At 51.3% G+C, this 25,678-nt stretch overlaps 2 protein-coding genes across 2 annotated transcripts in view; one reads left to right on the top strand and one right to left on the bottom strand.

The window, feature by feature from the left end:
- RPRD1B (regulation of nuclear pre-mRNA domain containing 1B) overlaps positions 1-1,981 on the bottom strand; it is a 48,539-nt gene extending 46,558 nt beyond the window's left edge. Inside the window, 1 exon segment of the mRNA XM_030533830.1 lies at positions 1,566-1,981. Coding sequence (XP_030389690.1) covers positions 1,566-1,716 — 151 coding nt within the window. The 5' untranslated portion in view covers positions 1,717-1,981.
- Positions 1,715-24,388, top strand: TTI1 (TELO2 interacting protein 1). The gene is given in 12 exon segments (XM_030533528.1): positions 1,715-1,847; positions 5,347-5,396; positions 5,398-7,627; positions 10,459-10,662; positions 11,536-11,667; positions 12,138-12,220; positions 12,222-12,302; positions 13,857-14,061; positions 14,834-14,921; positions 15,411-15,421; positions 22,012-22,140; positions 22,143-24,388. Coding segments are annotated over 12 exon segments (3,435 nt in total). The 3' UTR covers positions 22,232-24,388.
- The last annotated feature ends 1,290 nt before the right edge of the window (positions 24,389-25,678 follow it).

Below are 25,678 nucleotides of genomic sequence, written 5' to 3'. Positions count from 1 at the left end.
ACTCCCTAGGAGTCAGAATCAGATGCAACTTCAAGTGCTGTCTATATACCAATTTTGGAGCATTTGCACAAGCCCCACCAGCCCAAGTCTGTGGATCCAGGACAGGGAAAGCTCACTGCAAAATGCAGTGTAAACGTTAGAAAGGTAGACACAGGATGAATTCCCAGGAAAGAAAGCCCCCAAAAATGTCTGTGTAAGGCCACCACACACTTCTAACCATATAGCCCATCCCCAAAGAACAGGTATATTGGAAAAATACCATGAGTTCTAGACAAAACAGCTGATAGACTACTTTGACAATGTTATGAATACATTTTCTTTAAAAATCACAGAAATAAGTATTATGATCTGGGTATCTGATCCTGCAAAATGCTGAGGACTTCAACAGATTAAGAGAGCCACCTACACAATTTTTTCCAGCAAATAAGCCAGTTATTTCTTAACGACATTTCTGGGCTCTACACATCAAGGAACCTGTATTAATAGTATGAATCTGTGTGTAGATGATAGATAGATAGATACAGACACCACACACACACACACTAATATAATATACCCCAGGAACATATTTTATAATTATTAAACAAATCAATTCCCCCCATGTCATTTATCAGTAATTCTTTTCCATTTGGCATGCCATTCAAATTTAATTGAAATGCCTTTTGCAGCTATCAATGAGATATTAAGAGAGTGAATAAAAGGATCTAAGAACACAAATAAACTAACAGTCACAAGCTCTCTAAAACCTAGAAAAAAATTATTCCTACCCAACGCAATACACTGAAGGCAGTGGGGTTCCACAGGTATCATTTTAAGACACAGGACTACACAGATGTAACTGAGCCTGATGCTCAAATGGAAACACAGTAAATTCTGCCTTAGAGACAACATCTGAAGAGAGACCACCTGTCACAAGCAACTACTTGCCGAGGTCATGAGAGAGCACCTCTTACAAGTGACCACTTTGCTAACTCCCATGAGTGGTCGCTCTTGGCAGGTTTTACCGTAGCACAGCTGACTCTCAGGGCTCGTCCACACAACGTTTTTGCACAAAGCTAACTAAGTCAGTGCAGCCTTCTAGCATGGATGCAGTTACACTGGTTTTAAAGTGTTCACACCAACGATCTACATATACTAACTTTTAAAATCTAGGTATATTTCATCCCACCTCAGCACGTGCGGGGGGTGGAGTATAAGATTTCTTGAGGCCCCTGACAGCCGCACACGCCTCTGAGTCTACATTAAAGTGACATCTAAAGCAGGGGCTTGCCCCAGTTCAGTACAGGAGGTTCTCTAAAGCCCCTTTCCAGGCGGAACGCGCAGTGGAAAGGAAAGAGGGAGCCCGGAGGAATGAGACACGAGCGCCCAGCCAAGGGGCAGCCCGCAAGGAGGGGAAACTGCAGCCCGGCCACCTGCGAGCGCGATGGGGCGGGAGGAGCCGAGAGCAGGCCAGAGCCCGGGGGGGCAGGACGCTAGGTACCGACCCAGGCTGGCCTGGGCCAGTGTCTGGGGCTCCGGCGCGCTGCCCCGCGGGCATCCCGCAGCCTCCCGCCCGGAGCCGGTACCTTTGCGCAGCTCCCGGTGCCACACGGAGACGATGGGCCCTGCGTGCTTGCGGTGGTGGATGAGCCACAGCGACAGGGTCTGGACGCTCTGCTGGGAGTTGCTCAGCTCCGAGAGCTTCTTCTCCAGGGCCGACTCCGAGAAGGAGGACATGGCGCCGCCCGGCCCGGCCCGGCCCCGGGGCCTGCTCAGCCCGGGGGAGGGGGCGCGGCGGGGCCTCACCAACAACAAACCGCCACCGCTGCCACAAGATGGCCACCCGACCTCTCACCCCGCCTCGGCGGGTCAAAGGGCCACATGCTACGGGTCGCCAGCCGGGAAGAGAGACCACCCGCGTGTCCAGTTATAGCTCACACATCGCACCGGGCCGGAGGCAGGCGCGGGCGCGGGAACGCGGCGCATGCGCATTGACTCCAGCTGAGACTTTTCTAACCTTTACCCGGCGCCAGCCGAGGACGCATGCGCTGTATGCCTCACTGAGCCCTATTTCAAAACTCCGAGACGGCCAGCTCCGCATGCGCAGTGCGCTCACCTGAGACTTTTCTTGTTTCTCCTTCCTGCCTAGATAAGCGGGGGAGTTTTTTTCACTCTACTCCTGAGTTGGATGGTCGGGGGTTGGTCCACGTTACTTCCGGCATGTGAGTGTGACTGAGCAGGTAGGAGATGGGGGTCTTGGAGGGTCCTCTGCTGCTCTGCCTCCAAGCTGGGGCTCCTGCCCCCCAGCTCCGTGCCGGGGGCAGGGATTCACGGGGGGGGAGGGGTAGAGGCTCTTGGTCCCCCCCGAGCTCCGTGCAGGGGGCAGGGATTCACGGGGGGGGTAGAGGCTCTTGCCCCCCCCGAGCTCCGTGCAGGGGGCCGGGATTCACGTGGGGGGGGGTAGAGGCTCTTGGTCCCCCCCGAGCTCCGTGCAGGGGGCAGGGATTCACGGGGGGGTAGAGGCTCTTGCCCCCCCCCCAGCTCCGTGCAGGGGGCAGGGATTCACGTGGGGGGGGTAGAGGCTCTTGGTCCCCCCCGAGCTCCGTGCAGGGGGCAGGGATTCACGGGGGGAGGCAGGGGCTCTTGCCCCCCCCCCGAGCTCCGTGCAGGGGGCAGGGATTCACGTGGGGGGGGGTAGAGGCTCTTGGTCCCCCCCGAGCTCCGTGCAGGGGGCAGGGATTCACGGGGGGAGGCAGGGGCTCTTGCCCCCCCAGCTCCGTGCAGGGGGCAGGGATTCACGTTGGGATAGGGGCTTCTGGGGCCCCCCCAGTTCCGTGCAGGGGGCAGGGGCTCCTGGGCCTCCCCAGTTCCCTACAGGGGGCAGGGATTCACTTGGGGGGGGCAGGGCTCCCCCAAGGCAGGACAGTCCCGGGGCTCTTGAATTGCTGGGCTCAGCAGAAGCTTCAGGGCTGCTGTAAACGCCACAGGGGCTGGGGAGAGCAGAGGGGGTGGGGGGAGTCTTCCTTGTTTATTACCCTGCTTGGCATCCTGGAGCCGCCTGGTTGGGTGCCCCCCACCCACCCCTACAAGCTTACAGATAGATGGTGTAAGCAGAGCGATTCAGCCTGCGGCTGTAGTTACCAAGTCGGGCACTTGTGTAGAGACAGCCTGAGGCATGGCCTTCACTTCCTGGGCCATGCACGTGTGAATGTAATGAGTTCCTCAGGAGCATCTATCAGAGGGTAGCCGTGTTAGTCTGGCTCTGTAAAAGCAGCAAAGAGTCCTGTGGCATCTTATAGACTGACAGACATGCATCTGAGGAAGTGGGGATTCACCCACGAAAGCTCATGCTCCAAAACGTCTGTTAGTTTATAAGGTGCCACAGGACTCAGGAGCATCTGTCAGTGCCACTGAGTGATCCCACCCACTCGGCTTTTTGGAGGGGTTGGGGTCAGAGGTTTACCTGTCAACTTCTCATTAGGGAAACAAAGTGGGTGCAGTAATATATTGCACCAACTTCTGTTGGTGAAAAAGACAAGCTGTTAAGCTTACACAGAGCTCTTCGTCTGGTCTGGGGAAGTAGACAGGGTGTCGCAGTGAAATACAAGGTGGAGTAGATTGTTTCGCATAAGTAGTCAGCACATATTTTAAGGGCTCCTTCAAGGTGAAGTGCCTGGTTGACACAGGGAGATTGAGGGATGCTGGAGAGGGGTTAGTGGGTTATAAAATGATGTAATAAGCCATAAATCCCATATTTGTATTCAGCCCGTTATTTTAAGAGTCTAGCAAAGTTACAAATGTAAGCTCCCAGGCTCATCTTTAGAAGGTGTTGCGCAGGTTTTCTTTGGGAATGAGGAGTAAGAGATCATAGACAGACTGATCGCTTTACAAAGAGCATTCACCCCTGGGTGACGTGGTGGTGGTATCTTTTACCGTTTTCCCGGTGTGACTTCATTTGAATGCATAGTGAATGTCTGTTTCTCCTCATATGCAGTAGTTGTTGTTGGGGCATTTAATGCACTGGATGAGGTACACCACATGTGACAGGCATGTATGGGTCGTGAAAGGGGGGTCGTGAGGGGTATTGATCAGTGGAGATATGTCTACAGGTTTTGTATCAGTTGTTCTGGCAAGGTCTGGTTCTGCTTGAGATGCTGGGTCTTGAATCTATGGGGAGCTTGCTTCTGATGAGGAGCTTAGAGAAGTGGGAGTTGTTTGAACACTAGAAGAGACGTGGTCCCCAAGACGTATGGGTTGTAATTGTCTGATGATGCCCTGTATGGGTTCCAGCATGGAACAGCCTACATACTAATGCTCAGACACCAGAGCACACTAATTAATCAGCAGAGTCCTACCACTACCCTATCATGTGCATATCCAGTATATCAACCCACCTTTGTTCTGCACTTTAGCTCAGCAGACTCAAGCTGGGGCCTACAAGCATATGCACTGCCATATCCCTACGATGCTAGAATAGGGCTTTTGCTCTAAGAGTTTGCCCCTCATGGCCCCTGACCAAGCACCAGATTTTTAAAGATACTTAAGCACCTCCAGCTGCAGATAATACCTAATAGGATTTTAAGAAGTGCTTAGGTCTCTTTGATGCTTTTGAAAATCCCACTAGGCTTCTGTCTGCATCTGGAAATATCTAGGTACCTTTAAAAATCTGTCCTCACAATTACAATCCTATTTGGTTACACTCATCCTTAAAGTGTTTTTGAAAACCAAAATTAAACACTGCTGTAAATCTGGTTGAGATGGAGCCGAACATTGAGAAACAGGACTCAACCCATCCTGCCAGAAACTAAAGAGAAATGTTGAAACACAAACAAACATTCACTGTACATCACCTAAGAAACTGCCATCATCCCCTGGGTCTATAGCTGCTGAGTTATATCTGCTGTGTTAATAAATCATTACTGAAGATTGGTTTTTTTCTTCGAGTCAGACCTAACAGAGTAGACCATTTTCACACAACACATTAAGTTATAGATTTCTATAGGTAAGGGTGGATGGAGGGAAGTATATAATTCTAATAATAATAATAACTCCAAGCTCTTATATAATGCTTTTCATCCATGGGTCTCAAAGCACTTCTAGGTGGAAGCCTAGAGAGCTCCTGTATATAATCGGAATGCTTTTTATACCACTTAGAGAGAATGAATGGAATTACCTTTTGCTTTGCAATAGACACTGTCACACTTTTCTGAGCACAGTAGGGCTGGCTAATCAGTCAGGAACAGATTGCAATTGTTTTAATGCTGCTTTCATTGAAGCAAGTATTGCTTCTCTTTCCTTCCTGCGGATGATAACTACAGACACATAAGAAGAGGATTGCTGGACAATGAAGTTTTTGATACCCCACAGAAGCATTCGGGATCTTGCGCCCAGTTTGTGTACAGCTAACAAAGGTGCAGGACTACTGAGAATGTGGAACGCTTGCAGGCTCAGCTGCAGACAGTCAGTGACTCTGCCCTGCAGGAACTGCAGGAGTACATTCTTTTCCCATTGAGGTTCACCCTGAAGACCCCAGGACCCAAACGGGAGAGACTTGTCCAGAGTGTGGTGCAGTGCATCACGTCCATCCTTTCAACAACATGTGTGAAGAAGCAGGACCTTCTTCAGGAGCTTTTTTCTGAGCTCTGCCTGTGTCTATCTTCTCCATCTGGTTTGCAGTCACCAGCCCCGCTATCAGAGGAATTAAAACTGACTGTAATCCAAGCACTCCAGGTCCTGATGCATTCAGCTTATGGGGACATTATCCTTACTTTGTATCAGCCTTCTACCCTTCCTCACTTAGGATTTGCTGTATCTTTACTTTTGGCCTTGGCAGAACAAGAAAAAGCAAAGCAAATTAAGCTGTCTGCCTTAAAGTGTTTACAGGTCCTAATTCTGCAGTGTGACTGCCAGGAGCATCATAGACTCCTAGACATGGCTGAAACAAGACATTATGGGAATTTGTTTGCTTCTTTTCTACCTGGGATCTCTACAGCCCTGTCCCGGGTTATTACTGGAGACATCAAACAAGGTCATATGGTCACTGTTTCTGCCATCAGGCTCTTTTATCAAACTGTCTGCTTGGCGATGGCAGATGAACAACTAGCCACAATCACACAAGATGAAGAGAAGCCTTCAGTGGAACAAAGCAGAGTATCTGAGCTGGTGGTCCATAGAGGATCTGACTGGGTAAAAAGCACTGCAGACAAATTGTCTCTCCTTATCCACAAGATAGTTGAATTTGCTTCTCTTCACCCTCACTGGAAGGTCAGGATGGAGTTGGTGGAGCTAGTCCATCACCTTATGTTGAAGTGCAGTCAGTCACTGGTAGAATCAGTTGGTCACCTGTTAAAGGCCTTGGTTGGGCTTGTTAATGATGAAAGCAATGAGGTCCAAATCAAGTGTCATGAGATTCTCAGGAGCATTGCGGAGCTGAGAACAGTAGCTGAGAACAGGGCTCTTGCTGACATTCTGTCAGAGAATCTGCATTCCCTGGCCACAGCCCTTCCACGTCTGATGAATTCCCAGGATGATCAAGGCAAGTTCTCTACCTTGAGCTTATTACTCGGCTCCCTGAAGTTGCTGGGCCCCAAGGTGAACATTGTGCTCAACTCTGCAGCCCACCTCCAGCGTCTCTCCAAAGCACTGATGCAAGTTCTGGAGCTGGATGTGGCTGATGTGAAGATTGTTAAAGAAAGACATTGGGGCCCTGAAAACTCTCTAGGTGAGCCCTTGGGTTCCTTGCAGCATGGAAAAAGTCAGAAGAAATACTTCCGGTTCTTCTCTGATGAGCGGATTTTCTTGCTCATTCAGCAGGTTTGCCGGGTACTTGGCTACTACGGAAACCTCTACTTGCTAGTGGATCATTTCATGGGGCTATACAATGAATCTGTGGTGTATCGGAAGCAGGCTGCCATGGTCCTCAATGAGTTGATCACAGGAGCTGCTGGACTGGAGGTTGATGTTCTTCACGAAAGGGAAACTGCAGTGAGCACGGAAGACCTTAAAGGGACCATAACATCCATCCTCGAAGAATATACTGACCAGGCAAACTGGTATCTAACCACCAGCACTGAAACTGAGGGAACCAGCGATGAGTTAACTGTGAAACATTCAAGAGTACGTGCTATCCCAAGAGGTGCACACAGCAGTTATTTGATTTCATCCTCCTCCCCTTCTTCAGACCCAAGCCCAACCATCCGCTCCATGAACAGCAATATCTGGCAGATCTGCATCCAGCTGGAGGGGGTTGGCTGCTTTGCGTATGTGCTGGGGAAAGAGTTCCGCTTGCTTCTAGCTTCAGTCCTCTACCCTGTGCTTGAAAAGGCCGGGGACAGCAGTCTGCTGATTAGTCAGACGGCGACTGGAACCATGGTGGATGTCTGCCATGCCTGTGGCTATGACTCTGTGCAAAATCTGATTAATGCTAACTCGGACTATCTGGTGAATGGGATTTCCCTAAACCTGCGTCGGGTGGCACATCAGCCTCATGCCTCGCGGGTCCTGGAGGCCATGCTTAGGCATTCGGATGCCAGCTTGCTCCCACTGGTGGAGGATGTGATCCAAGATGCCCTGTCTGCCCTTGATCAGTTTTATGACGACCGAGCTTCCTCCTTCCTTGGGGTCCTGTCCACATTAGTGGCAGCTTTAGGTATCTAAATAACCTGCCTTTTGAATAATTTTGTCTTACTGTCACTTAAAGAATTTCCCTCTTTAACCCCTTGAGCGCTGATGGAATGTTCCCATAGTTCCAGAAAGCACAACCATTACCATACATTGAGCATTGGGCTGGTGAGCCAGTGGTGCTGGAACTGTGCTCGGCCCAAAGACATTCCAGACAGATTCAGCACAGAGCTGCAGGATCATGTCCCACATGCCAGGGGGTTTAGTATTGCTGAGAGTAGCTTACCCAGGGAGGGATAGCTGTGGGAAATAAAGTTACTTAGGAGCCAGGCATGAGAAGTCCAGTCACCAGTGGCAAGTAAGAAGCTTTTCCTGGCAAGTTTGAGGGAGGGGAAGAACAGGAGGACTAAACCATCAGATTCTGCAGTTTGTTTTTGTTTAAATAAAACAAACTTTTCCTGCTCTTGCTGCAAAGAAAATGGGAGCTGTGGAGCCCACAGCGAAACAGTGTCTGGGGCCTTCCATTCCAGCAGTCAGGGGAGGGTCTAGAATCTCAGACATGGATAACAAGAATATTCAGAGTTACAACACGTAATGCCGGAAAACCAATATTGGGGGGAGAGACACCTCCCATGTCACGTTTAGGCCAGTCTCTAATTATAGGGATCATTGAGACCTTCCTGGCATGGGGGGGGGGGGCAATTTTCCCCCCAGCGTTCTTGCCCCTTCTACTGAAGCAGAGAGACAGGACTCTAAGGCCATGTCTACATCTAAAATTTTGCAGCGCTGGTTGTTACAGCTGTATTAGTACAGCTGTATAGGGCCAGCGCTGCAGAGTGGCCACACTTACAGCAACCAGCGCTGCAAGTGGTGTTAGATGTGGCCACACTGCAGCGCTGTTGGGCGGCTTCAAGGGGGTTCCGGGACCGAGAGAGCAAACCGGGAAAGGAAACCAGCTTCGCCGCGGTTTGCTCTCTCGGTCCCGGAGCCAGCCAGCAAACCGCAGGGAAGGAGACCTGCTTGCTCGGGGTTCCGGGACCGAGAGAGCAAACCGGGAACGCCGCGGTTTGCTCTCTCGGTCCCGGAGCCAGCCAGCAAACCGCGGGGAAGGAGACCTGCTTGCTCGGGGTTCCGGGACCGAGAGAGCAAACCGGGAACGCCGCGGTTTGCTCTCTCGGTCCCGGAGCCAGCCAGCAAACCGCGGGGAAGGAGACCTGCTTGCTCGGGTTCCGGGACCGAGAGAGCAAACCGGGAACGCCGCGGTTTGCTCTCTCGGTCCCGGAGCCAGCCAGCAAACCGCGGGGAAGGAGACCTGCTTGCTCGGGGTTCCGGGACCGAGAGAGCAAACCGGGAACGCCGCGGTTTGCTCTCTCGGTCCCGGAGCCAGCCAGCAAACCGCGGGGAAGGAGACCTGCTTGCTCGGGGTTCCGGGACCGAGAGAGCAAACCGGGAAAGGAAACCAGCTTCGCCGCGGTTTGCTCTCTCGGTCCCGGAACCGAGCAAGCAGGTCTCCTTCCCCGCGGTTTGCTGGCTGGCTCGGGACCGAGAGAGCAAACCGCGGCGAAGCTGGTTTCCTTTCCCGGTTTGCTCTCTCGGTCCCGGAACCCCGAGCAAGCAGGTCTCCTTCCCCGCGGTTTGCTGGCTGGCTCCGGGACCGAGAGAGCAAACCGCGGCGTTGCCGGGTTGCTCTGTCGGTCCCGGAACCCCGAGCAAGCAGGTCTCCTTCCCTGCGGTTTGCTGGCTGGCTCCGGGACCGAGAGAGCAAACCGGGAAAGGAAACCAGCTTGATTACCAGAGGCTTCCTCCTTCCACGGAGGTCAAGAAAAGCGCTGGTGAGTGTCTACATTGCATTACCAGCGCTGGATCACCAGCGCTGGATCCTCTACACCCGAGACAAAACGGGGTACGGCCAGCGCTGCAAACAGGGAGTTGCAGCGCTGGTGATGCCCTGCAGATGTGGACACTCTCAAAGTTGCAGCGCTGTAACTCCCTCACCAGCGCTGCAACTTTCTGATGTAGACAAGCCCTAAGCTAGACAGACCTTGGAACTGCCAAACTGGTTCAGACCATGTATACCATCTTTTTGCTTTCTTGCCTGGTCAAAGAAGTGTATTTTCAAATGACTCCTCCAAGTTTCAGTATTTAATACCCCATTTGGAGAGGCCTGTGTGGTGCTGGAGAATAGTCTGAAGGTCAGTTTTAGAACAGATTTGAGGGTATGTTTCAGTTACACACTTCCTGCCAAACTTCTCTCGATGTACTACACCTCTCCTCGTCTTTCAGTTCACATCTGCATTATGGATTTCAACCAAACGGGAGCCCTCCTCACACCCCATCTGAGGCTCAGGGGGCCACACCATTCTCAGCACCCATTGCAGCATGAGCATGGAACAGACGGTCCCAAGCTCACTGTGATGGATGTTGAAAAAGGCTTGGCCCTCTCTGCATAAGCCACAAAACTGTTTTCAGCCCCACTTGAGGGATTGGAAGGACCCAACTGTTACCACCAAGAGGACATTTTCCTAGTGTAGATGGACTCTTTGGGGTTGCAGCAGCAGAATCTGACACCCTTTTTGGAAGAGGAGGGATAGAGGGTCAGATTTACTTCTTGCATTAACATTCTGTTGAAGCTAATGGGGATTGCCCTCTATTATGCCAGGCTGGATATGAGCCAGTTCCTCTCTGTAGTCCGGCTGTCTTGATTGCAAGGACCTAGTTCCAAGATTCACCTCTTTCAGGTTGCTTTTGCGTCTCTGCCTCACACTTTGTACACAGTGTCCGTCTGTTCACAACATCCAGGCTGCTGTGGTACAAAGCTGACATGGGTTCTCAGTGACATTTCATGCCTCTCTTCTGCAGCGCAGTGGTTCATTGTGGGGAAGGGGAAGGAGCACCCACAAGAGCAGAATCTAGAGCAGCAGAGCAGCACTTCATCCCAGAAGCAGGGGGAAGGGTCCGTAATTACCCCCATGGTGCAAGAAGTGGAACAGTTCTTCCTGGACTACATCAAACAGAGTCAGATTGCAGAGGGCAACCTTCCAGCCATGGAGGAGGAGGAAGAGGGTCAGTACTGGTTGTGTAACTTCGGGGTGCGGTTGTGAGCTTGGTAAAGCCACTGATCTCTGGGGGGGATGTGAGGGCTCAAAGCCAGGCTGGGACTCAGAATCATGAGTTCTGTGGGCTCAGTTCCATTCTGAATAGAATTAAATCCACAGAGGACGCTGGTGGGACCACACAGTGCATTGTCTGGTGGTCTGTGCTCACTGAGGCCTAGGGAAAACCTGCCACGTAGTTGTTGATCTAGTAGCAGATAACCAGGGGCCAGATTCCAGTGGTCACAGCCACAAGCCAGTTGTACCATAGTCCGCAAGTCTGGCCCTAGCTAATCCTAAGTAGGGCAAGTGTTTTGGTAGCAGGACACATGGTGCATGGTATTCAGCATCCAAAATAGCAAAATCCTGGAAAATTGCTGCTTTTTCCTCCCCCCTTACTGGAATTCTGTACTGTCTCTTCCCTGGCTCAGGACCCCAGCACTTCTTTCGCCCCCAGCACTAACTCCAGCCAAGGCCCTTTAGAAACTTTCCAGTAGGGAACATTTGCCTTCTCATTACTCTGCCATGCTGGAATTCTGACCTTTAAACACCCAGGTCTTTCATTTTTAATCAAAACCAATTGGAAATAAAGGGGTCTGTGGGGGAGGACAGACTGCAAATGTCAGTCTGATAAAGGAAACTAAATCTTCCTTTCTCCTATAACAAACACACTGCTGCTGGATTTCACAAACAGGCATTTAGCCCCAGAGAGCACAGACTTTGCCGTCACAAATGCCCCGGGTCTCCTTTGGGACACTGGATAAGAGCCTTGCAGTGGGGGTGAGGCACGTGCCTATGGCTCCTAGTTCATTCCCACAGCTGCCAACTGTGCCCTGTCTTCCAGAGGTGCAGGCCCCCCCACCTGAGCCGGAGATGAACGACAGCAGTGCGGAGGGAGAGACTCCATTGCCAGCCCATGCCCAGATAGCAAAGGATGTGATGAGATGTATCCATTTACTGTCCGACAAGTCTGCGGGTGCGGCTGAAGGTTAGCACAGCACATGCACTACACCATACCGACAGGGAGCACCACAGGGCCCAGCCTTGCAGAGGCTCAGGGTGCCCATCATGGGGACTGTTACCTTGTGCTGGGGGGCGGGGAGCGTCACAGGACGTGCCAGACATGCCACTAGGACGAGGCCAGTCCCACCTTGACGTCTCTCTGCTGCCAGGACAGAGGCTCCAAGTGCTGGCAAGCCTTAGCCTAGATAAAAAGAGAGGGAAAGAGGAGGCTGCCTTGCACCAAGGAGACTGACTCAGCCTCGCTAACAGCTTCGTGTCAGGCATCAGAACTTGATAGCTTGTCCCGTGACAGGTAGAGCCCACCCATTCCTGCCCCCGTGGCTTTCCTTCCCAGGTCAGGGAGAGGGAGAGGTAGATCCCATTGCTTTAGACTTCCATCCTCTGCTCTCCGGAGAGGCAGAGGGGACTGTAACAGCCTGTCAGAGCTGTGCCTTCTCCTTGTGCAGGTCCTGGACGTGCTGGAGTTCTGCGTGATTGTGCTGCATCTTCATGAAAGCCATCTGCTTCCCCATGGCTCATCGCACCTGGCCGGCTCTCGTCACCCGGCTGATTAACGACGACCCGCTGGCGGTGCTCAGAGCCTTCAAGGTACGACGATGAATCCTGGCCAGTGGCCTTCAAGCTGGAGCACAAAGAGCAAGCCACAGAGCTGCACCCTGCCACATGCAGGGCTTGGGGATGTAGAAACGCTCACTGTACAGAATGAATTTTAAACACACAGTGCAGAGCAAAGGTGCTTCCCTGCCCAGTATAGGAGCATATCTGCAGGTACACTCTCTTAGTGCCCTTTGCCCACGAATGAGATACTGACTCCCTCCCCATGGGGAAGCGCTTATTAATGATTATTTATTTGGTGCAGTGTGTTTGGCTGTGCAGGAAGACCCATCCTTTTACTGTCAGAGGCACAGTATACTCTCATGCGAGCTATGGGTTTTGGCACCCCTGGGGGATCACCCTCGGAGACAAGAGGGTAATTCAACAGGCCCTATTCCTGGAGGGGAGGGGTTTCCTTGTGGCTGAGGCATTTGGGAGGTGGTTTTGCAGTTGCACTTAACCTTTTTATTAACCTGAGCATTTGTGTTAAAAACTGTTCCCACCCTCATCAGTCCTGCAGTGCACTCTGCCACGTTCCAGCAGCACCCTGCTCCCAAGAAGTCAGGCAATAAAACATCCATTTATGAGGATATCCACAAGGTCACCAGCTCCCCAGGCTGACTTACCTTTCTTTTCCACCCAGGCCGAGGAGGAGCATAAAGCGTTTGCAGTGACAAATGTTAAAATGCCTCCAAAAAACCAACAGAGCCAGGACCCTAGAATTTCAAAGCTGCCCCATGATAACCCCCCCGAGTGCGCTTGGGGTAAAGGAAGAGACATATCACTGTACAGAACAGATTTGCTTTCAGATATTCAAGGGAGGATTATAAGCAGCAGGGAGGACTTTAAAAAAAAAACATGAAAAATCCTTTGAAAGTGTCTGTTTAAATTACAGAAGAAGATAGAAAATGCTGCAGTGTGGCATAACTGGACCATGCCTAATGCAGGACCCCAGTTCTACAAGCTGAGCCCAGGCTGAGGACCCCAGTACGGATATGTTTTTCACCCCATTCTCTAGGGATGAGTTAGCATAACTTACGTCATCTTCTTGTTCGTAACCCACAAACTAGTCCGTTCACTGCCTGTGTGCAGTTGCCTTAGCTCCCCTTCGCTTGCTGGCAATGCAGGCTGTTTTCATGATGATGGTAGTTTGGCATCTTTTATCTGATCTCCAAGGTCCTTGCAGTTTTGAATGAAGCCTCACTACCCACTTTGTGTGCTAAGGCAGTGATCACCCAACTGCAGATGAGGAAACTGAGGGATGGAGAAGGTTACATGACTTGCCCAAAGTAACAGGGACTCCAGGGTGGGACCCGGCTCTCTCAGCCCCACATTTGAAGCACAAATCCCTCCTTTCTCCCCGCTCAGTTCTACGCTGGGAATACAGCCAGCAGGTTGCTGTAATAACAACAGGCCGCAGTCCAGGGATGAACTCCCCTTTCCCCTGCTCACTGAGGGTGTTGCTGAGTTGTGCATTTCCACTCTGCCCCTGCGCACCTCTGAGCTCCCCTCCTGATAACCATGGGCTCAGTGGGGTTTCTTTGCTAGGTGCTATGTACCCTGGCTGAGAAGTGTGGCGATTTCCTGAAGCGACGATTCTCCAAAGACGTCCTGCCCAAGCTGGCCGGTTCCCTTGTCGCCCAGGCTCCAGTCAGCGCCAGAGCTGGACCCATGTACAGCCATACTCTTGCCTTCAAGCTACAGCTGGCTGTGCTGCAGGGGCTGGGTTTGCTGTGTGAGAAGCTGGACTTGGGTGAGTACCAGGGGAGGACTAGGTCAGCTGTCTGAGAACTGTCAGCCTTGCCCTCCCGTCTCTGATCTTTGTCTTTCTGCTCAGTAGGCCTCATCCATCACTCTTCACAGCAGCTATGAAAGCCCATGCTCTGTCCCTGTCACATGGGATTTATTTTCTGCCCCTTCTCCAGCCTTACTCCAGCTCCACCTATTCCAGTTGTGTCTCAGCATTCACCTCTCCCCATCAGAGCCCAAGATGGAGGGGCTTGTGCCCTCGACTCCCTGTGAGACAAAAGGGTGAGAAGGGCTCCTAGGACCAGGCTCAGGATCTGACTGCTGGCCCTTCTCCCCCTCCTTGTCAGCCTGTCTGTTTCTGACCTGGTGAGGTGTCACAAGGGGATTAGAACCCCAGAGCCCTGGCAGCCAGACCTAGGGCCAAGCCATGCTGCTCTCTGAACTAACCAAAATGAAGAGCTGGAATCCAGACATCCTTCCCAAACTCAACAGGCTGGTCTCCTTTTGGGACGACTCCATGGAGAGCCCTTCTATTTTGGCAGATTTCGGTAGCATGCTGCAGTACACTGGGCGTCCCCTGGCCTTGTGGGGGAGGAGAGGCGAGTTTGCAGGGCTGAGAGCTTCTTTGCTGTCTTGTTTTCCTTGCTATACAGCAGGCCTCTCAAGGGGATGGGGAGGAAGAGTTCTGGCTTAGACTGCGAGAGGTGCAGAAGCCCCAAATCCCATTAGCCCGTGTCAGTTATCTCCTGCCATTCCTTTCTCTCCCATTTCTGCAGGCGAGAGTGACCTGAATAAAGTAGCAGATGCCTGTCTGATTTACCTCAGTGCCAAACAACCTGTGAAACTGCAAGAGTCCGCCCGGAGGTACTGACCCCCCACTTCTGAATGAGGGAAGGGACTTAGGGGAAATAGGAGTCACCACCCAAAGGTGGAAGCTGAAGAGCCAGCCCGTCTGCGGTGAGGGGTTTCTTTTCTCAGTTTCTCCCCAGTCGCAGTGAGGAGAATGTGCCTCATTTGTTTTACTCCAGCTCTGCACAGGGCTGTTCGCATGCTGAGGGTCTGAATTTATACATTGGAATGGACTTGTAGAGTTGCTGCTTGTTTACCTGACTTCTCTTACTGGAGGGCTGCACTTTTCCTTGCTTTTGTTGGCCAGCTGATTGCACATGCCAGGGGCTCCTTGCATCCCTCCATCCCCCCCACAAGCTCCCTCCCCATCGTCAGGGGCTCCTGCCCCCCAGTGCCCCTGCCAGCTGTCTAGTGGCTCAGGTGCACATATACCAACATCTACAAAATGTCCACAGACGTTCTACTTCAGGCTAGACCAGATCCTGCCCTCCAGTGAGTCGCAAGCTTGTTTCTGCAGTGAAAAATCACTGCTGCTCTATTGTGCCACCTGGAGAGTAGACAAAAGATCTCAGTCAATGAGATCTGCCCAGCTACAGAATACACAGGGTGAATAAGAACAGGGATTCATTTTTCTGCTAGAGGAAAGGGGCAGAGGCTTCCCTCCCCCAGGGTTAGCCTGGGTCTCACACAACAGGCAGAAAGCAGCCAGCATTGAGAGATTGTAGGGTGGAATATTACTAAAAGGGAGAAAACTTGCAGGCACCTTTCCCCTGAGCGCAGGGCTCCTGGAGAGCAGGCAGAGCATGAAAAGCTTTCGTGCAGTTGGCCAGCATCTCTGCCAGAGAGGGAAGCTGTGCAGATTTAAGCTCTCGCAGGAACTGCAGCCTTCCCCTCTTAATCTGCACTGGGCTGCTGGGGAGAGGGGTTATTTTTTACCAAGGCGACTGTTGTCCTTTTCAGCAGGCTCCAGTCCCTGTCTCCAATGGATTCGTCATCTGTGGGCCAGATCCCCTGAGTTAGCGGGAGCCCCTTTCCTCTCTGTAAGCTGGGCTGGGGTGGAAAGCTTAGCTCCAGGTTTGAGCAGTACATTCGGCGCTTTAAGACCTTTAATAATTCTGCTGTGGAATAAAACAGGGATATGTTGAATTATGACCTGATCACAACTTAGGTCCCTTAGAGCCTGCTGTACGGCCTGCACAGAGGAGGATGGAATTAAGGGCACGTATAGCCTTTCACTCCAACAGTGCCTGACTTGGCCTTTGTGTTCCCCTCATACTGAAGATAAAGGTACCCAGGAGCGGGCACTATCCGGTCTGGCCCGCCCCCCCAAGGGGCTCCAGTCATTCCGTACACCTTTGTTGAACAAGGTAAGGCCCGCAGCGGACGGCCAGCTCCCTGAGCGCACACCTAGCGCTGGGGGCCAGCTGGAGGTTAGCGTCATGCCCGGGCATGGGAAGATTTGATCTGTGCACATCTCAGCCCTTGAAGGTTTCATGAGTCTCGTGCAATGCACAAACATTGGCAGGCTTTTTATAAGGAAATGTAGTTCAGTCAGGTGTAGCACTGCCTCACCTGCTTTGGGACGTGGCGTTCACAGCTAACTATACCACTAGCTGTAGAAACCTGTTTTCAAAGGGGCATAACCTGGGTAACTCAAAACCAGTTTCCCCCAGAACAATGGGAGGCACTGTTCCCCCAGTAAAAAGGCTCAGCCAGACTTCAGCTTCCTGTCCCCAGCCGTTTCAGCACTAGAGCCCTTTTAAAATTACAAATAGAGATACCTATTTGTAATTAACGAGGAAAGTATTGGCCTTTATTCCCTAGTGCTTGAAAATAGCTCCAACAGCCATCCAGCTCAGCCTTTCAGAGCAGATCTCTTCATGTTTAGGCAGGGAGCAAGTCTGAAAATTACCAGCTGATTGGATCAAAAATTCAAAATGTTACGGTGCAGCTGAAAAGCAGGGTTATAACTAGACCGCCCAGGCAGCCGTAACCCTGGCATGCTGACTAGAACCAGCTGGGGCAGTGGCACATTACAGCTCCAAGTATAACTACTGATTGGGTTACTGGATTTTTACTCATGATTTATGACCTGCCAAGACTGAGGGTCAGATTTATAGTATCACAGGGTTACAAGGGTCTGCAGGAGTCCTGGTGCAATCAGGTGCAACACTGCTGATGTCCTGCATGCCAGCTGGGAGTGCTTCCACCCACTCAAGAGAGGAGAGCAGGGGTTGATGGAGGGGGAGAGGGAAGAGTTAAGTGGAGTCATGGCCAAGCTGCTGCAGCTGTACAAAGCAAGTGCAGGACTATCCATCAGGAACATCACCCTGCCAGAGGGAGGCTGTTTGATCCTATGGTGGGAGCTGGTAGTGAACTAGTGGGATAAAGTGAGTTTGGTGACTGCGTTTTTGCACAGTTCCCTGCAGGCAGAAATAGCATCTGGAAAAAAGTGAGTCACAGCACGGCTGAGGAGGGGATACGGGGCAGCCAACAGTATGACACAGTGGCTGTCAGCTGGCGACTGCTCAGGAAGGAGTTATTGTCCCTGTAATACCCATGGGGACAGAGGAGGGGAAGAGTGGGGGGAGCTGCATGGCTCTGGATCCACCTTGGCCTGCTACCACTGTGGGTAAAGCGGCAGGAGACCCTGGAAGGCCTCCTTTCCCTCTTCCTTCTCCAGTGGGGCCCTTGCAGCTGGGCAGGGCAGGGCTCTTTATAACTGGACATTCAGCAGAGGCAAGCAAGGAGCCACAGAGGAGTCCTCCACTTTGCCAGCCTTGATCACATTGGCCCTGGTGCTTGACAGGGCTAAGCTCAGCACATGGGGAAAGGCAAAGCAGCAGAATAGCCTAGCTCTGCTCTGCACCAACATGATAAATTGTTCAGTGCCACTGGAACAAGCATAAGCTATTTTTGGACGTTTTCGCTCCCCAAGTTGATTACTGAGCAGTAAAGCCCCTCCCTCGCCTGGGTTTGATGGCTGTAGTTTATTGGACACGTATTGACAGCTGTCAGTCGCAGGCTGGGCTGAAGTGCACTAAAGCAGCCACCTGCGCCAAGCACAATTCAATAAAATCACATTTAAGTTTACAAAAAATCCAACCCCCTGGATTAACCCCAGGACTCTTTGCCATGGAAACAGAGGCCGTTTCTAAGCAACCTAAGAGTAAATTTTAAAATGTAAAAGTCAAGTTGTTATTTAAGCTGCACAGCACTCCAGGTTATCCAGAGATAATCACTGGCCTTGGGCCATTATGGGCACACAGGGAGCTGAGTGCCTCCAGTCCTCTGGGAACCAGATAACGGTCTTGAGAGTTGCTCTCTCTGGAGCTGCTGATTGGGAAGTGGGGAGGCGAGAGGGACGTCTTTGTTGTGAACATAAGAGGTAAGACGCGTGTATGCGCGAGGGGCGGAAAAGCTGACACTGGCTGGGTAATATTCCAGACAGCGGCTTCTGTGCTAGTCCCTGTTACCTGCTGTATTACTGCTCTGTCCTGTCAGCACAGGCTGTGTGTAACGGGGCTGTTTGGATACAGCTTCTGCCCATCGGTAAGCTAAAGGCAAGGCCCAATGGACCCGGCAGCGCACCCCAGAGATTGGTGGACTCTAGTCACTGATGGGCCTGGCTAGGACCACATGTAGAGAGGAGAGACGGCTGAATCCCATCATAGAGCAGAGACTGCTCAAGCATCTGCCCTAGCAAACCTGCTGCATCCTTACAATCTTAACTTCTGGCTGTGCGATTCGTCCAGAAGGCTAGTGCCAGATTCTGCCCTTACCCTAGTGTAAAGCAGGAGCAATTTAGTTTAAGCCAGTGTGGTTGCACCAACTAAAGCTGGAGTGACTGAGATCAGCACCAGGTGGCCAGCTGTCCCCAATGCGTTTTCCCAGCGCACCATGCACTGGTGCCGACGCAGTTGGTCCCAGACCATCTGCGGTTTGGAAGTCAAGATCACATTGCATTCTGGAAGTACCATGCTGAGGTGAGGGAGCGGTGTTAGGCGTTCAGTGTAGGTAATAATTATGTTATATCTTTTGGAGTCCCAGATGGGTTCTAAGTTAATGACGCAGATCGATTCTTTGGCCATTTGTAGGGTAACGGGGGGTTACGCAGCAACAGGAGGATTACTTTGAAGTCTTCCTAGCATCTCCAGCTTATTCCTACACTTGTTCTAGGTTCCCAGGAAACCCCTACCCCTTCAGAGCACAGGAGGTGTCAGAAAATGGAGCTTTTCCCAAGCACTTCTGTCTAATTGCATAGGAAGTGCGCTGACTTCAGGCATAAAAGCCCAAGCAGGGGACGTTTCTGATAGATGTGGGGCTCGTGTTTGTGTGAATTGCTTAGCAGAGGATCTTTGGTTTGCATTTCAGATGAGAGGAACAGGGTCTACTAGTAGCTTCACAATGAAACAGAAACCTACTTACCTCTCTCTGTGCTGTCTCACAATTTCATTCTCCGTTCCAATTATCACAGATACTCCGCTCCTCCCACACAACCCAGCTTTTTTCTGCACCTTCCCATGGTGAGGTAGAAATGATGAATTTGGGCATGCCAGTCTTTTCCTTGGCTATATCATAAATACACGATGCTCCCCCTGCAAAACAACTATGTTAAATCCAGCTCAGGCTAGGGAGGTTTTACGCTGTGTTTATTTTTTATTTAATATTTATCTAGTGCAGGGGTGGGCAAGCTTTTTGGCCTGAGGGCCACATTGGGGTTGCAAAACCATATTGAGGGTCGGATAGGGAAGGCTGTGCCTCCCCAAACAGCCTGGTCCCTGCCCCCTATCCTACCCCTCCCACTTCCCACCCCCAGACTGCCCCCCTCAGAATCCCTGACGCATCCAATCCCCTCTGCTCCTTGTCCCCTGACTGTCCCCTTGTGGGACCCTCCTTGCCCCTAACTGCCCCCCCCGGGACCCCACCCCCTATCCAACCTCCCTGCTCCCAGTCCCCTGTCTGCCCTGACCGCTATCCACACCCCCACCCCTGAAAGGTCCCCCAGGATTTCCACACCTATCCACACACACCCCTTTTTCCCATCCCCTAACCCCTATCCACACCCCCACTCCTGACAGGCCCCCTGGGACTCCCACATTTATCCATCCCCTCCCCCTAGAACCTCCACCCTATCCAACACCCCCGCTCTCTGCCCCCTGGGATTCCCCACCCCTTATCCAATCCCCCAGCCCCCTTACCATGCCACTCAGAGCAGAATGTCTGGCAGCTGCGCCACCCTGGCCAGAGCCAGACACACTGCTGTGCCACCCAGAGCGCTGCAGGGGGAGGGGCCGGGGGCTAGCCTCCCCAGTTGGGAGATCAAGGGCTGGGCAGGACTGGCCCACCAGCCCAAATGGCCAACAGGCTGTAGTTGCCCACTCTGATCTAGTGTGTGAACAGGGTGCTTCACAGAAAGCAAAGATGAGAATTCCTGAAGCGCTTATTGGTCAAAGGCCCTGATCCTGCAGTCAGATCCTCACAGGAGGAGGGTCCATGTCTGCAGCTCTCATTACAGGATCAGGGCAAGGGCTGAGGGCCAGATTTTTAAGGTACTGGAGGGCCTAAAGAAGCATGTAGTCACCTAGTGTGATTTTCAAAAGTGTCTAACTCCCTTTGATTTCAATGGGAATTGGGCACAGAGACACAAATCCCCATTAGATGTCTCCCTGTATCTTTAGGCACTAAAACCTTGGCCTTAATCCTGCCAGATGCTGGGCATTCTCAACTGCTATGGATTCTTCTAGGAATAGATCATGCTTAGCCCCTTGCAGGAGTGGGGCCTTAGACAATGCTGCCACCGTGGCATGTCAATTCCTGTTTCCTTTAGCCTAGCCTGTGGCCCAGGTGTGGAGATTAGTGCCAATTAAAGCCAATCTGCCTCCCATGCAGCAAAATGCTGACACAAACCAAGTCAAACTCAAGGTGTTTGACAGCAGGAGAATTAACAGAAGAAATAAATAAATACAAGGACTCATGCAAATTAACCCTTAGCCTCTTCACGCCCCAGCAGCTCCTGCTCTCCACCAAGATCACGTTCAGCGTCTCCTTCCCATGTCAGAGGTTCTGACCTTGAACCGACAAGAAATTCTTCTGCAAGGTTCCCACACCAAACTCAACTCCCCTGCCTCCCCTTTCATATTAAAATTCAAGCAGCAGCAAGAGCCATACAAAAGTTGCCACTTTTCTAAAGAATGAAGTTGTTACCATTTTCTGGCCCATGAAATGTGAGAGGTAGCTGAAAGAATTCAGAGGCAACCAGCAAGGTCTCTGCCTTGGGGAGAGAATGTTTGTAGCAAATAGCATTCAGCTCCTGGAATCCCCTGCCCTGCCCAGCAGTCAGACCTGACCTCTAGGGCAGACTCTGCAGCTCTCCCTTCCCAAGCAGCCATCTTGTTAACCTTGCTCCTAAGCACCTGTGCAATGGGAGGGGACAGCTGAGCTGGGGTAACCCCCTTGCTCTCCAGGGACCAGGTAATACCTTGCACCTTATCTCACATTATTTGTTGGTAGAGACCAGGTCCGGGACGTACCAACACCTAACGCCATGTCCAGGATTCTAGACTAAACTCAGCAGCGTTTGTGCCCCATCTGGGTGGGCTTATTTCTAAAGTTCTCTCCAGCAGCAGCAAAGAAATTAGCAATTTCCTTTTGGAAACTCAAAGTGCTGTTTGGCTTAATCCACGGTTGCCCTCTGTGTTACCATGTGCTACTTGTATCATTTCAGCAACCTCCCTCCACTGGTGCCTGCTTACACCGGGCTGGGACTGCCTTCCACTGGGCCAGGTGCTCAGCTGGTGTAAATGGCTATCGCTTCACTGACTTAAATTGAGCTGCAACAATTCCTGCCAGCTGAGTTAGCACCTCCCTTGTAATGCTGGGAGCTCTCTGGCCCCGAGACCCATTAGTTCCCCGCCGCTTGTTCATTAATCTTGTTTTGCTGAAAATAGTGACTAGGTTCCCACCACTTGCCAATAAACATGAAACTGTTGAACGCTGTTTCTGTTGGGCTTAGCAGCCATCTATGGCCCTGCTTATTGCTGACCCCCCTCCTCTGACGCTGCTTTCTTTTCCTTCCCATGTCCCCCCGAAGCGTTTCCCTCCAATTTGATGTGTGTGGACCCTGACGCCACCTGGCTCTTTCTGAACGAGATCTGCTGCCCTCTCCCGGTATGAGCCCCCCCCCACCCCAGCCTCCAGCCGGTGAAGCTAGGTGGGATGGGGAGGCAACGGACCGATTCACCGACAATGTGCTGGGCCTGCTGGGTGAGCTGCAGCGACGGGGAGACAGCAGCGTTTCAAGCCAGGCCCCAAGAGGCACCTGAGCCGCAAGCCTCCTCGCTGACAGAGGCACTGGGATAGTGGCTGGGGGAAGCGAGAAACAGCTGGTGTAAATGCAGTGCTGTCTAGGAACGTCCCATCACCTCAGGCTGAATCGCTGCGGAGGAAGATGAGAGCTGCTCCTGGACTAAGACCCAACTCCCTGAGGGCAGAGTTTACAAAGGCATTTGAGGGCGAGTTAGGTGTAGCACACGGCCGAGCCTGCACTCCCCTGCACACATGGGGCCGAAGGGGCATGTGCATCTCAGGCTCTTTTGTGGCTAAAGAAGGAGATTGTCAAGACGGTCCCGTCCCTATTATCAAAACGCTGGGCTGCTGCCTGGGGTCGCTGGCAGAACGCCCCCGCCAGTGCTGCCCCAGGCCAAGAATGCAGCTGCATCCCCCCCTGCTTCCAAGTGCATCCCTTCCCTTCCTCCCCCCACTGTACACTCACATCCCCTTCTTCACTGATTATAAATGATGGCCTGAAAACGTTCATTGAAATTTCCTCCCCTCGCTGACCATAACTTCTCCAATATGGCAGAAACTCTCTTCGGGTTGGAACTCTGTCTCTAGCAGTGCTTCGTATTAAGAAACAATGTAAACAAAAATCACGTTTCAAAGGAAATCCCTCGCCTGCACCTTCCGATAAGAGCGGAGATGATCAAACCCAGCAGGGATTTAGCAGCGTTGGGGTAGTTCACATTCTGCAATTCACTCACTATGGGCAATAAAACAAAACTGCAGGTTTTACTTCCCAGATCTCTGCCTAGATTTTTCCAGGGCAGAAGGGACCATTCTGGTCATTTTGTCCTGTGGTTTTCAACCTGTGGTCTGCAGAACCCTGGACTAAGTCTAAGATTTCCAGAGGGCTCCACATCTCCAGTCGAAATTGTTTATGAATCCACAAATGTAAAAAGGTTGAAAACCACTGATCTAATCTGACCTGCATCGCAGGCCAGAGAACATCACCCAGTAATTTCTGCATCAAGCCCATAACTTGTGGTTGAGCTAGAGCAGATGTGTTAGAAAAATAGCCAGTATCGACTTAAAGACGGCAAGTGTTTAAGCCCACAGCCCTCGGTGAGTTGTTCTGATAGTTAATCACCCTGCCTTTAAAAGTGAGGGGGGGAATAGTTCTAGTCTGAATTTGTCTAGCGTCAGCTTCCAGCCTTGAACGTTGTTAGGCCTTTTTCTGCTAAATAGCCATCACCTAGTAGCAGATTCTTCTCCAAGTAGGCTACGTGTAAACTGATCAAGTCACTATTTAGCCTTCCCTTGGATAAACTAAAGTGAGCATCTTAAGGCGCTCACCATAAGGCCTGTTTTCAGACCTCAAATCATTCTTGTAATTCTTTTGTGCAGCCTGTTAAATATTTCAGCACCCTAAGCCTCTGGGTCCTGGGTAGGCTCTTTGTAGTTCAAGTATAGCATAGTGGTGCTCACTATTTTATGGCACCTGGAAGTGCTGTTTGTGCACCGAGGGTTGTATTATTTCTGCACCGCATCACCAAGGACTGTTTTGTTTGCTTGCACGGTATTGCCTGTAGGCAGCAGCTAGACTGCAGAAACGATTCTGATTCAGAAAGACAGGCCTTTCAAAGTTAAAAATGAACATTACTGATGATACAAACTGCATCACAGCTGACACTGAGCATTCAGAAACAGCATGTGGATTCCCTGCAAGCACTGAACTACATCTCACGTTCTGTTACCATGAGAGGAGGAGATGGAGGAGAGAAGTAAGATTCAGAGAAGCAAAAACAGATGATGTTTAAGCAGGGAAAGGAACATGGTTAAGGCCTTGTTATGTTTCCCCTTGGGCCTACACTACTGCAGTGGTGCAGTGTTTAGGTTCACAGCATTGCAGGCAGACATTAAAATCAGAGGCAAGACCTGTTGCACTAATGAAAACTGAACCAAACCTTTGGGTTCATGTTGGGTTTTGTTCACTATTTTTTCTTAAACCTAAATTGGCAGCTAGAGTAGTGAGTGGCAATTAACCCAGTGATATGGCTGAATATCACTCGCAGCCAGGTTTGAACCTCATTTTTTTGCTGATGATCTTGCTTGGGGTCTGGCTTCAAACATCAAACTACACCCAGCATTAGCTGGTTTTTCTGCACCATTAATTTGTTAGGAAATAAAATATGTATACCTTTTATTTCTTTTCTTTTTTTATCCACGTCCCAGCCCTTGGTTTAGTTCAATGTCTCAAGGACAGTCTACTGCCTTTTTTTATATCCAGCTGTTTAGAATTCCTACCAGCTGTTTCTGTTCTAAATAGGTCACATTCTGAAGCTATGCAACTTGACCATGCTGTAGGTTACATTCAGGTAGTGACATCTCAGAGCTTCCTCTAAATCCCATATGGAGGTGTTGGGCACTGTTGGCCCTACCCCTTTGCATGTGTTCGACTGGGGACCGTGAGGACTGATTCTCCACTGCTTTGCAGCTTGTGCAGTAACTTAGCGCCTGGGCAGAGTGGCTGGAAACACGCGTGAATTCAACACTCACTCACTCACTCTAGAGGTAGCAGCAGCATTGGTGGTGGCTACACTATGTAAACAGCACCACAAGGTGCAAGGACTCATTTCTGCCGCCAAGTCTCATGACCAAGTTAGTGCACACATCTAAAAGAAGCGACTGACTGACTGTACATACAGTACAGATAAAGTGCAGTCAAATCCTACCTCCTGAGAAGTACGGAGCCCTGCAAATGATTAGTATGGCTCCTGCTGAGACCTGTCAACTCCAGACAATACATGGCATGCTTTCCAGTTCTGTACCTTTCTAAAGCCCTCTGGGCCATGTGATTGGATTGGAAGCAGAGTGTCAGCACCGCGATTCCTGAGGAATGCAGAAAAGAGGCTGCATTGCGATCATGCAGAGAGGTGTTGGAGTCCAGCGGCAGGCTGATTACTTTGTAAATGACACTCTTTCCTGCCTCATTTGGTGACGAGGTTCTGAAAGGTCCTATGGAGAGCGTTCATTGACTCCCAGGTCCTACCAGGGGGACTTTACACGAACAAAGGCCGGGCGTTGCATTTGTAGCCATCGTTTCCCTTTCCAGTGGCCAGTTCTCTTGATTAGCAACCTATCTCCTGCCACAAAGTAACCTCAGCATGTCTTTGAATCTTGCCAGTGCCACTCAGCTGTCACATGCCAGGCTGTCGTGGGCAGAGCGTAGGGTGAAGACGGGGGTGTCTGAGCGCATTCTGTGGGCAGAGTGGGTACACAGCCCTCACCAGGATGCAGTGCCCAAGCTGCTCACTTGGAAACCAGAAACAACAAATCAGCGATTGGGAGAGGAGGGAATGAGGCCTGGCCAGGCACAGCATGGGCAGCACTGGGCAGCTGCAGCCTGACTTTTTGTTCTGTATTTGTACAGCTCCTAGCACAGTGGGGTCCTGACCCATGACAGTCCCCTAGGTGCTGTGATAATTCAAAGA

The sequence above is a fragment of the Gopherus evgoodei genome, chromosome 14 (genome assembly GCF_007399415.2).
Source record: "Gopherus evgoodei ecotype Sinaloan lineage chromosome 14, rGopEvg1_v1.p, whole genome shotgun sequence".
Taxonomy (NCBI): Eukaryota; Metazoa; Chordata; order Testudines; family Testudinidae; genus Gopherus; species Gopherus evgoodei.
This window is presented reverse-complemented; position numbering and strand designations above follow the sequence as displayed.